Consider the following 12,993-nt stretch of genomic DNA (forward strand, 5'->3'; position numbering starts at 1 on the left):
TTTCTATGAGTATTTTTATACTTTTAATGGAAGTGGTGCTGTATTAAAAAGTGTTACTAAATTGATGTAATTATAAATTATAAAAACAATATTTTATTTTTAATCTTTGGTTACATCATACAAGGACATATATTGGTTTAATTATATGCCTTAGAAATCAAACATGTAGAAACTGTACCAAATTTTGTATGTGAGAAAATATTCAAAGCTAAAAAGAAAATATCAGAAACATGTCTCAAAGGGGGGGGGGAGGGAAAATTAACATTTTAGATAAAAACAAAAATTAATCTTGCTGGAAGCACGATATGGATTCCAGCAAACTGTCAGTCTGTTTCACATTCTGTTCAAAGAAATTTGGCACGGTGTAAAATGGGTCACCTATTTGCTATCAGCTAAATGGCCAACTTCAAAGGCCTTACTGCTTAATTCCAGAATTTTGTTTTATGTTGGTGTTCTTTTCTCATTTGCTAATAGATTTACTTCCCAAGGGCTATTGCATTTCTGGTTTTGTGTTATAATATCTTTTTCCTCCAATGATCATGGAAGCAAGCTTTGTAAAATATGAAAAAAAATGAGAAAAAAGGCTTTCACTCCTGGAAGTAAATGGTGTGTCATATCAAAAGTTGAATTTTCAGTGGTCAAGAATCTACACATTCATTTCTTCTGTAATTCTTATTAACACTTGATAGGCGACGGACAAAAGAACCTTTCGGCATAGAAAAAAGTATTTGTTTTATAAAAGATCAGATGAAAACATTGCTATATCACAGCCCAAAAAAAGAAAAATAGTATTGTGAGAAATAAAATCACTATCTTCTTGAACTAAAACATAAATTGGAGCAGACATTCACTTTTGCCTGTACATCAGCTTAATTATTATAATATACTGTATATGTGAAATACTGCTAAATGGATTGAGTGGCTTTGTGGCCAAATTTGAGAATGATATAAAGGTAATAGAGTGGCAGGCAGTGCTGAGAAAGCAGGGGGTCTGCAGAAGACTTGGACAGATTAAGAGAATGGACGAAGAAGTGTTGTTAGATGTAATACAGTGTAGGGATAGTGGAATCCACTGGCTGGCTGGTTGAGTGGAGTCACACCAACAACCTTAAACTCATTGTCAGTAAGGAACTAATTGTGGACTTCAGGAAGGGGATGTTGGGAGAACACATATCAGTCCTTATCAGCAGTGGAATGGGGGAGCAGCTTCAAGTTCCTGAATGTTAACATCTCTGGCATGTTGATGCAATTACAAAAAAGGAACGCTAGGAGTTATATTTTATTAAGAGTTTGAGGAGATTTGTATGTCACAAAAACAAATTTCTACAGATGTACCATGGAGAACATTCTGACAGGCCTCATTACCAACTGGTATAAAGGTACCAATGCACAGGATCAGACAAAGCTGCAGAGGGTAGTAAACTTAGCCAGCTCCATCATGGGCACTAGCCTCCCCACCATTCAGACCATTTCAATAGGTGATGCCTCAACAAGTTGGCATCCATAATTAAGGGCAATCATCATCCAGGACATGTCCTTTTCTCATTGCTAGCATCAGAGAAGACAAACACTCAACTCTCTAGGGACAACTTCTTCCCCTCAGCCGTCAGATTTCTGAGTGGACTATGAACATTACCTCACTTTTTGCAGTACTTATCATAGTAACGTACTCATTTAAAAAAATTGTATTGCACTGCACTACCGCTGCAAAACATAAATTTCATGATATATGTGAGTAATAAATCTGATTCTGATTTTGATTGTATTGTTATTCATTTTGGTAAAGGAGTGAAAATTTAGACAATTTTTTTAAACAGCAAGCAAATCCAGAAACTGGAGCTGGAAAGGGATTTAGAAATCCTATTGAGCAAACCACAAAAAATTAACTGCAGGTTTAGTCAGTAGTAAGGAAGGCCAATGCAGTCTCAGCATACATAGCGAATCTAGAATATAAAATCAAGGATGTAAAGCTGAGAAACACACACCAGTATCTGCAAATTTTCATGTATATATAAAGCTGAGGCTTTAAAAGGTATTAATCAGACCGTATTTGGAGCATTGTAAGCAGTTTTGGGCCCTATATCCAAGAAAGAATGTGCTGGCATTGGGAAGGGTCGAGAAGGTTTATGACAATGATTCTGGGAAGGAAAGGCTTAATGTATCAGTTACGTTTGATGGCTCTGGGCCTGTACTGACTAGAATTTAGAAGAATGAGTAGGATATCATTGAAACCTACCGAACACTGAAAGGCATAACTAGAGTGCACGTGGAGTGTATATTCCCAATAACAGAAAAGTCAAGGACCAGAGGGCACAGCTGCGGAATAGAAGGATGTCCCTTCAGAAAAGAGTTAAGGAGGAATTTCTTTAACCACAGAGCAGTGAATCTGTGTTAGCTGAGATACTAGATAGCTGTGGAGGCCAAGTCATTGGATTGATAGGTTCTTGATTAGAAAAGGTGTCAAAGGTTACGGGGAGAAGGCAGAAGAATGGGATTGAGAAGGAAAATAAAAGAGCCAGGATCGAATGTCAGAGCAGAATCGATGGGCTGAATGATCTAATTCTACTTCTATGTCTTATAGTCTAAATCAGTTATATAGCATGTTAATGCAAGATTAGAGATGCAAGTTGTTATTGGGATGCATAATCTATGTCAGAATAATGACACAAATGTCAATCAAGAAGTACAGCTATCTCACTACAAATTGTCAAACAACTAAAGGCAAATATCTCACAGTATATAAAGAGCGAAAAAAGGTAACACCATAAAGACAAGTCTCACAAATAAGATTTCCCTTCCATTTAGTTCTTAGTGTTTTCAATGGACCTTTATGTACATACGTAGTTGCCCTTTTTTCTCTAGCTGTGGATGGTTAATTTATTTTATGTGAGGCTTGATCAGCAAGTGTATCCACAATCATATACTCAATAAAGTATAAGTTTACTATCTCAGAAAATTCTAGAAGAAGTGTATTCAATAAAAAGCAATAAAATGTGTGCCCACATTTCCCCTCCCCAAATGAGTCAATAACCAGAACATTCCTTTTTTTGTTTAAGATTGTGTAAGAAACATTTCAAGTACCCGATAAATAAATGGTTTTCAAAATGGCAATTTGAAAATATTTATTATGTATCTCATAAGTAACCACTAAAAATCTAAAAGATTCCAAGCAGTATCAATGAAAAAGCTGATAATGTCTTGTGAGTTTCTAATTTTGTGTTCATGTTTCACTTCCAATGAAATAAACGTTAATTCTTTCTTGCTAATCAGAATCCCAGTCACAATTATTATCACTCTCTTATATGATGTGATATTTGTTTTAATGCAGTAGTACAGTAAAAAGAAAGTGTAAAATTACTATTAAAATTACTTATGTAATTACTAATTACATTTGTTGGGAATTCTATGTAGAATGAAGTTACATGAAAAAATGAATTAAAATATTTCATCTACTGAGGCATTATAACTGTTAGCTAGGTAAAATAGAAAAAAAGTCACAGGCTATTTTTCCCAATATAGAATGAAATATAATGGAAAATCATGTTAAATCCAAGTGTCATTTCATTCAGTTTTCAAGATATTTAGCATCTAAATTAACTCAAAATTCTGGTCCGCAACTTTAGTCAACCTACTCAATAAATTAAGCTGGAAAATCTCTAGTTTAATTGTTCTTCCTGTTGACTGTCCCCCTTCATCAGTTAGTTGCAGCTAATGGTATAAATACAGTACATAATACGGCAACACTAGATGGCAGTGCCAGAGGTCATATTAAAGTGGCCTACATAAAAGTCATCTGAAACTGAAAAGTTTTTCTAAGGATACTATCATCAGTTGTTGATAATGTAAACGAAATCACCACTACTTATAATCCTTAACAATTGATTATGAAATTTAAAACTATACTTCACTTAACAGTAATAATATACTTTAATTGCCCATGTTGAATATTTATGGAAAAATTACAATTTACAATAAATATTGTTTACAACTTAATTCTGTCATGCTCCCGACAAGATCAAACAATCATCCTAAAGTTTTCAGGTAAGTTAATGAAATTAGGTCAGTTTTCTGATGTCAGTCCGCGATGTCAAGCTCCCCTTTTTTCCCTTGTCTTACCAACCCCACTAATCTATTAAAGAATAATACATCTAAAATGATCAAATAACATACGATAACTTATAGAAGGAATTTGACGCAAAAGGGAACCCTTGCCAACCTTATTCCATACCTTCATAAGTCAGTAAGTAAACTCATTTACGAAGTTGTATCTGCACATATGGTGACCTTGAGATGACAGCGTGTGGCGAAATTCCTCAGGTTTGTTACCATACAGAGGAAACCATCTAAACACAACTAAGTTGAACGAAACCATACAGGTCAGACAAATGCCCCACCACCATCACTTTCCTGCACAGACCAATTTATAAACTGCCAAAAACAAAAACAAAACACTGACAGTACCTAATGAATTAGAGCGAAAGTTACAAGATTCAAACATAGGCAATACTTTTATACTGTCAGTTGCAATAACAGCTAGTGGCTTCTACGTAACTGCGTTTATTGATCACCTAAAAGAAAAAATATTTACCGCGATCAACGCTAAGAAAGCTGCAGGTAGCAGGCAGGGGCAGTTGTGTTGGGACCGGCAGCCTGGTGCCGCCCGCGCTCTGATCAGCAGGTGGCGCCATTGCTCGATGGCAGAACATGGGCACCTTGAGGAAAGGTCGCCCGGAGCCCGGAGCCCGGCGGTCACCTCAGCACCATGGCAGCCTGCGCCCGCGATCCCGCCACCGCCGCTACCTACACCGTTCACCTAAAATCACCTCAGCACCGTGGCAGCCCGCTCACGGTGCCCGGCGTTGCCAACACCATTCATGGAAAAAGGTCGCCCAGAGCCGGACGGGCACCTCGGCAGCCCGCACCCCCTCCCCACCGTACCGTCCCGTCCCCTTCCCCGCTTAGTGTCCGGTACTGCCAACACCGTTCATGAGACTCATCATACACGCACGGCAGATGCTGACAGCCGGCAAATACTGTTTCAAGGAAATGTGGTTGGTTGCCGATGGAGTGGTCCAAACGTGCGGCTACCCAAACTATCGCGATCGAACGAAAACTTGTCCTGGTAATTCCACGACCAAAGGTATCAGAGTTGCTGCAGGAGACTGGTGTACTCACCATATTGACTTCTGAAACCATATCTATACTGGCAATGTCTATGTTCATGCCAACCAGCACGGGATCACCTGCAAACAAAACAAGACCGTCCGCAACGTTGATTTATTTAACTCTTTGATAATACATCAGAAATGACATATACACACACACATACACACATTTACAACCCGACTCCAGGCAGCGTGGTCACCGTTCTCCCCTTCCCCCAAGGCACTGTTTTAAATCACATTTCTTTCAATTAAGCACATCCACAAAACGCAGCGCTTCCATGTAACGTTACAGTATGTGACCGGCATTTGATATTCTGCTTTACATCACCGAATGTTTCAGAAATGTTGCAGGAAATTAAAATGGTGTTAAAATTGTGGCACTGGACATTGAACTTCATTGAATTGAAGGTGCGAACGGGAACCGGTCGGGATTCACCTTTGCACCGAACCGTCGGCTGTTCCGTGATTACTTTGAATTCCTCCACCAGAGGAATCTGGTTTAATAACTATCAGCACAACTTATTTAGGCTGACGTTCGGCCATCAGATCCTGACCAAGGGTGAGAGTAGCCCCACTGAAAGGGACACTAGCCAAACACCTTGCGTGGAACCCAAGCAACTTGTGTCCCAATAATTTTAACTTTTAAATCCTTATGGTGGGTTAGACGGCAGTCCTGTGCAAGGGGAGAGGAGGGGTGAGATGTGAGGGAGCAAACAGGGAATCACATTAATACCAAAAAAAAACACAAATTACCTCCAAAATCTGGCCTCAAACGGATATCATAGCCCTTTAACAGTCTATCAACGGTCTCCTTCACCAATGACATGTTACTGGGGTCTTTGACACTGGATGAGAAAGCAAAATGTAACAGTAAATGGCATAATATTTTTTAAAAGGAAAAAATAAATGCCTGGAGTAAAGTGCCATTCTGCAAATGAAGAGGTGCCGACCTCGGACACCATGGCTTACCTTTGTGCACACACCATCGCCACTAGCAAGGGGAACGACAAAGCCCTAAAGTAGCCCCTTCTCCGGACTCTCAGCATCCCTAAGTTTTGCGGATGATGTCGGGGTCTCTTATTTTTTTTTCCAGCGAAGACAGCGATAGAGAGAGAAAGAGAGAGAGAGAGAGGATCCAACTTATTCTGACCAGTGCAGTAATTCCAAGGTGGGGGCGCCTGCGCACACTCTCTCACTCATTCAACATCAAAGCCCGTGGATGTGGGCAAGCGGCTCCACTCCGCTAAATAAAAATATAACAGCAACAGAGGAGAGGGGTAAGAGGGAGAGAAAATGGAAAGAACTAAATGGGGGGGAGGAGGAAGGAAGCGAGGAGGGGTAGAGAAAGAGAGAGAGAGGGGAGGAGGAATGAAGAAAAACAAGATGTCTGTGGCTGTTCTATTGAACAACGCAGTTTTCTCCTTTTTCCCCCTCCCCTTGTTTTCTTTTAACCCTGTCTTTAGACGCTGCCTGTTAGAGCATCTGAAAATGCCAGGGTGGAAGGACACCGTGTGCTTGTCTCTTCCAGAAATCTTGGCGCATGGTGCTGCTTCCAGATCGTTATCCTCACAGGCGGCTCGTCATTCCCACAGTGGGGAGGGGAGGAGGTGGGGGTACAAGAATATAAAGGAAATTTGCTTAAATCTGGAGGATGCTAAAACACGCACTACGCACGGCTTCCTTTGAAAAAAAAGCAGAAAATCGCAGAGATGGTAGTCTGCCAGCTTCCGCCTGGCTCCATATTAATATTCGTGAGCACGCAGGCACACGTCCATCGCCTCTCCCTATCCTCGCTCTGCTTATGTGTGTGTGTGTGTGTGTGTGATTTTTTTTGGTGGAGGAGAAAGAATAACAAAAAAAAGAGCTGGCTCGAATTGTATTTTAACACATTTCCCAGTCTGCGCGCGTTTGACATCTGGGATCCGAGCGCGAGTTGCCCGTCCCGGACGCCGCAGGCCGTTGGCTGCTTCTCCCGCGCGTCTGCCCACCCGCCGGCTCGAGCCCAGCGGCTTCAGCTCGCTCGACTAACGGACGCCGGGTCACGTGAGACCGGGTTCGAGGCGGGAAAAGGGGGATTCCCGGTCCTCACCGCTCGCCACAATGAACGAACAAAATGTACGCGTTATTGCCGCCGAGCCCTTCGCGACCGTGCTTTCCCTACTGATGGTTACAGAAACCCACGAGAGTGTTTTACTTAAAAAAAATATCCTGATATCTGTGCTCTAATGTGACACAATCTCTGGTGCATGTGTTAGATTTCAGTCGGAAATTTGCGTCGTTTTATATGTACTTGGGTTTTCATTTCGCTCTCAGCATGTCAATATTTTTAATGCAGCTTGTTTCCTTTACCCCCCACATTTCAAACGGGAGAAGCAAATCAAATGGTTTGATTCGCTGTTGTTTGTGCTGTGAGTAACCTGCACGGAGAAGCTCTCGGAGGTTTAGATGCTGAATTTTACTATTCAATTACATATAATCCGCAAGGAGATGTAAATGATCAAATTAAAGCGAGGAACACAGTAGCCTTCAGTTCTGTCTTCCGATTTTCAGATTGTAAAATAGAAACATTCAGTGCTATACTGATGGAAGTTGTCCCATTTATCTAAGTTAAATGGCTGTCTACAATGCAAAGTACAAAACAGGAATATTTAATGCAGAACAAGTTGCGCGTTGTTTGTACAGTTTTGTACCTGTTTTCGGCCGTCGAGAGTTGTTTATTGCTTCTGTAATGTTATTTCAGAGATGACGTGTTAGTATCGCCAACAAATAGGGGCTTATTTTAGTTTGTACCAGATATCTTTTCATTTTTGTTTAGGATGAGTTAAACATGTATAAATCCCGCAATTCGTTATTTAAATTGAAGACTTTAGACTGCTTCATTTTTTATTAAAATCATCAGTGGTTGATATTAACAGGTAATCGACCAATAAGGACAATTTACCGGCTGTTATCTTGCCAGTCATAGATTGTTGAATGATCGGAACAATTAATATCGACAGTTTAGCCTGCAAAACAAACGAGATGAAAAGTTATGGAAGGTTTTAGGATCCGAATCCATTACCAATCATTTGATTTTGGATAGGTAAGGAAGATTTATCCAAAGATATGGAAGTATCAAGGTAACATTACAGGTTTGCGTATATGAACAAAACATAATTGAATCGGCCTGCTGCTACTTTTAGATGCTGGTTCAGGACATAGTCTAATCAACAACAATATCAATATATTTTATATGATATGTGCTCTAGGTGGCAAAGACTGAAGCTCTAAGTGTTGTCAAATGCATTGCAAACCAAATTACGCAGTTGACTTTTAGAGCAATTGATCGAAAGTTGGACTAAGGGAGATTTTAGAATCATTTTAAAGAGGAAAAAGAAGAGAGGCTTATGAACAACATTATAGTACAAGGCAATGCCACCTGAAATCGTTCAAATTTGGTGAGGGTCCAGAAAATAAAATTAGAAGTGCACAATTACTTTAGGTGTACAGTATTGGGATGGTGAATATTTTGGAAATAAGGAGAGGTAAAGCCATAATGAAAATTGAAAACAAATGTAATAATTTTAAAATATAGCTTACCTGGGATTCAGTGTGGCTTGTTAAGTAAAGGCTGAAAGATGAATGATCTTGTTATAAGTTAGAATGTGGACAACTGAGTTCTTGATCTTGAGGTTGCCAACAGGGGTACCAGAGAGGCCAATGGAGATTGTGTAGGAATAGTCAAGTTTTAACATCACAAAGGATGGATAGATTTTTTAACAACAGACAAGCAAGATAATGGTGGTGGAAATAAGCAGAATTCCTGATGTCACAAATGAATGGTTCAAAACTTAATTTAAAGATAATCTGATGCAATTACCAAATATAATGTTTGATTTGGTTCCACGGACCAAAAACCAAACTTTTTTTTCTTCTGAAATTTAGTTGAAAGTCTTTATCACTGGACATCAGCAAAACAATCATGGAGACAATGGATAATCAATAAGTTGGTAAGATGGAACCTGTTCTTGCTCACCATATATCCAGTAACTTTTATATTTTAAGATAATACTGGAGAAGATAGCATGTAAATAGAAAAATAGGAGGAACCTAATATATGAATGTTTGGGGGACACCAGAGGTATATGTGAAGTCTGCAAGAGAAACCACTTATTATGATTATATGATGCCATTGGATAGCTAAACATTGAATAAGGCAAGCAAAATCTGAAGCAACAAGTTCATGGTGTAGATTGTTGGAAGGGGGATAATGTTATCAGCAGCATTAATGACAACATTTTCCTTCTATGTGAAAATGAGCAAAAAGCATTGTTGGTTTTAAAAGTTTATAAACCTGTAAAGTAGAACACATTTTGTAATATGGGTTCTATTAATAATTTAGTAAATTTGTCATTTCATTCTGGTCACTAAAGGCTTGAAAGCTGCAGACTTGTGCAAAATGGGTCACTGAGATTTAAATCAGTCAACCTTTGCTTCATTATTACAACAAATGACAGATGTGCAGACCTATTAAATTCTTTAACACGATATAAATATGTTTAATGAAGGAGTCAAACAAATTAAGTTTAATTCTTTATGCCAAAGAGGTGTAGTGGCTGAGTCATTAAATATTTTAAGCAGAAGAGATGATATAGGTCTTATGGGAATCAAGGTTTAAAGGTAGGGCTGAGCATATGTAAGACATGGTGAGGTCTGCTCCCCTTATGCTTTCCCCTTATTTGACTCGTGAGAAATTGCAGTGCCAAACTTTTAACTTGGAAGTAATTGGAAATTTATTATCATTAAATTATGTGGTCTAAAGCAAAAATGTACTAATCAAGTTTGTAAATTCTTTCATATCCAGGTTGACCTTTGTGAAATGCCTTGAGATAGTGTAGTGGCAGCACGTAGATAAGAAAAAGTAGGAGGGACCTTGTTTACATATATGTCGGGGGTACACCAGAGGTATACTATGTGCAGACATTGGAAAATAAACTAATTATTTAATTATATGGGGCCACTGGAGAATTCAAATGGAACCCAGGCAAGTATAGTCTGAACTAAAAAGCTAATGGTGTATATTGTTGGAAGAAAATAATGGGGTCAGCAGCATCAGAGAAAAAAAACATTTTCTTCTACCTGAAAATGAGCAAAAAGCATTGTTGGCTTCAAATGTTTGCAAACCTGGAAAGTGGAACAGATTTTGTAAAATGCTAGTGGGTTCTATTCATGCATCTTTTGCATAATACTAGAGATTATCAAATAACTTTAAAGAAGAGACAATTATGTGTTTTGGTATATTTTTAGAATTGGCAGAAAGTTGGTATAAAACCAGTGTTCTTTTTTTAAAGTAGGATGCATAATACTGCAACAGCATCTCTATTGGGGTAACATTTTTTTTCTATACATAAATCCAATTTTGCAGGTCACACTAAACAGAGAAAGTAGTTATTTTAAAAGATAGAACCAAGTTGAAAGGAATGGGGATTAGGAGACTGAGCAAAATTACAGCATAATAAACTCATTGTGAGGAATTATAATTAACATCACATTTTATAGAATGACAAATATAAATGTTTTTATTTGATTAGTGAGAGTCTAGGTATCACTTGGGAGCAATTGTGTCCTCGACAGAGATCATTAAATGTGAATGAAAAACTGTATTTAATAGAAGCTAATGGAATGTAGACTTAATACAGGAGCAACTAAAAACAAAAGTGAGGAAGTAGCATTTAAGTTATGTGGAAACTGGAACTGAGTTCAGTTTTGGACATTAGTGTATGTTTATTATTGTTATGTGGCAAGAAAACAGTTTTGTTTAGTTCAATAGTTCCATTTAATAACAGATAATGTATATAGTAAACAATCTGAAATTTGCTTTCCAACCAGAAAGATTATTTCATATATGAGTACATTGAGGCAGTACAAAAAGAAACATTTTAAAAATGCAGAATATACTGGTACAGTTACAGAGAAAGTGCAGAGCAGGTAGACAAATTGCAAGGGCCAGGAGGAGGCAAATTGAGAGACCAGTTTATTGTTAATCAAATAAGAAGTCGAACTCCAGAAGATTTTTTTGATATTATATATTGTATAGTGTTAATCTTAATGAGATTTAAACACTTGTGTTACAAGGGTGAGATAATTGTAAATTAGATTAAGAGTAGGGCATTTAGCATCTCAACTCTTTTCTATCATTAACATCGTGGATCATGTATCACATGCATATTGATATCCAGTTTTATACAATCTTCTTTGATATTTTTGATGAAAAAAATATATTAACCCCAGATCTACAAAACTGGGTCAGTTGACAATATCAAGAGTTTTATTTTTGTCTATTAGGGATGTTGATTGTTGAACAAAGTCAGGTAAAGGGAATTGAAGTACCAATAATTGAATGTTGAAGTAGATTCCAGCATTATTGCGGGTTACTGTGGTGGTGTTGGTTATGGAAGATTTCTCCATTATCATTGGAACAGAAGACATACAGTAAGCATATCTTTAGTTCAAAATTAAATCAATTGTTGATCTCTACACCATTTCAACTAACCCAATGCCATTTACACATCAGTTAATATTAATACATTATGTTTGTAGTACAAAATATTGAATATAGTCTGTGTTGCATAAAGAAATCCATCTGTTAACGATTATTTCATTTTGGGGTTTATCCTGTAACTGGTGCTCATTGGCCAGTTTATTCTCATTTATGAACAAGAGAAAATCTGCAAATGCCTGTTTCACGGAATTCACATACAAATGCTTTCTTTTTGCATCACGATCTCAGCATAAAATTTACCTGAAAAACTACAGCGGAGGTATGCTAACATTCAGAATAATATTATTTTTATTTCTTATATAGGCTTTTCAGTCAGCATGAGTATTAAATATCGACAGGGTTACTGTTCTTAAAATTAGTTTTCAAGGTTAGAGTTGGTCTGCGCGGCAATCTTTAAAGGCAGGTTGAAAATATAAAGTTCCTTGTGCAAACTTTCAGACCTTTGATTCAAAGGCACTTGTCTTATATTGTGTTGGATTTATAGCATTGATGAATATTAAACGTGAAGGATTGGTACTAAAATATACTGGCAAGTTATGGTCTGGCTTACCAACTAGTAAACCATAGCATAGACCTATGGGATAAAAAGGGCTTAACAAATAACCTTAATAAAGTTTTAGCTTTTGTTTTTTACAGATATTCTGTTTGTGGCCAACGCACTGAAATATCTATATGCGTTTAAAACAAGTGTAAGATCAAGAATGTCAGCTATTGTTACTTCAAAGGAAAACAAACTTAGAGCAACCATGACTACCATACCGATTGCCATCATGTGAGAGAAAGCACAACAGACTATATCGTGGGTTGGTTATCCTGTTCTTCAAGGCTACTGCGATAAAATATGTAAAGATCGGTAATCAGGAACGCTTCCTGGATTATTGTTTGTCCATGAGAATGCAATATTTTTACCAGCAACCAGAAGAAAAAATAAACTAATGTAGAACTTGGCAGATCCTTTAAAACAACCACAAATATCCGGAAGGTTATGGCAAATTGACCGAGGTTCAAGTTAACACTGATGTCTACACAGATGTGGAAAGATGTACAATTTTATCAATTGCTATATCTTTGCTTCATATATGTATGCTCCACGTGTAATGTTGACAATGACAATAGAGACAGGTAGGGGAAAGGTGTGGAATAACTATATTATTCATGAACTATTAATCCATATCAATATATTAAATATGTTACTTACAGTCAATATAAATTAGGATTAAAGTGTTGTTTCAAGTTTATTAGAAGATGGTGAATTCCAGAATCATGTATTATATTAGTGTTAATCTT

The 12,993-nt window shown here is 37.7% G+C and overlaps 1 protein-coding gene across 2 annotated transcripts in view; it reads right to left on the reverse strand.

Annotated features, from left to right (window-relative positions):
* Window positions 1–6,309, reverse strand: part of LOC140200864 (gamma-aminobutyric acid receptor subunit beta-2) — a 201,507-nt gene extending 195,198 nt beyond the window's left edge. The window contains exons 1-3 of one of the 2 annotated variants that reach the window (XM_072264498.1): window positions 6,135–6,309; window positions 5,919–6,010; window positions 5,176–5,243 (exon numbers count right to left, since the gene is read on the reverse strand). In XM_072264498.1, the coding sequence (XP_072120599.1) occupies window positions 5,176–5,243; window positions 5,919–6,010; window positions 6,135–6,211 (237 nt within the window). In that variant the 5' untranslated portion in view covers window positions 6,212–6,309. The remainder of the gene's footprint in view (window positions 1–5,175; window positions 5,244–5,918; window positions 6,011–6,134) is intronic. The other variant, XM_072264497.1, reaches the window with a different exon arrangement.
* Window positions 6,310–12,993: the final 6,684 nt, after the last annotated feature.

The sequence above is a fragment of the Mobula birostris genome, chromosome 7 (assembly GCF_030028105.1).
Source record: "Mobula birostris isolate sMobBir1 chromosome 7, sMobBir1.hap1, whole genome shotgun sequence".
Lineage (NCBI taxonomy): Eukaryota > Metazoa > Chordata > Chondrichthyes > Myliobatiformes > Myliobatidae > Mobula > Mobula birostris.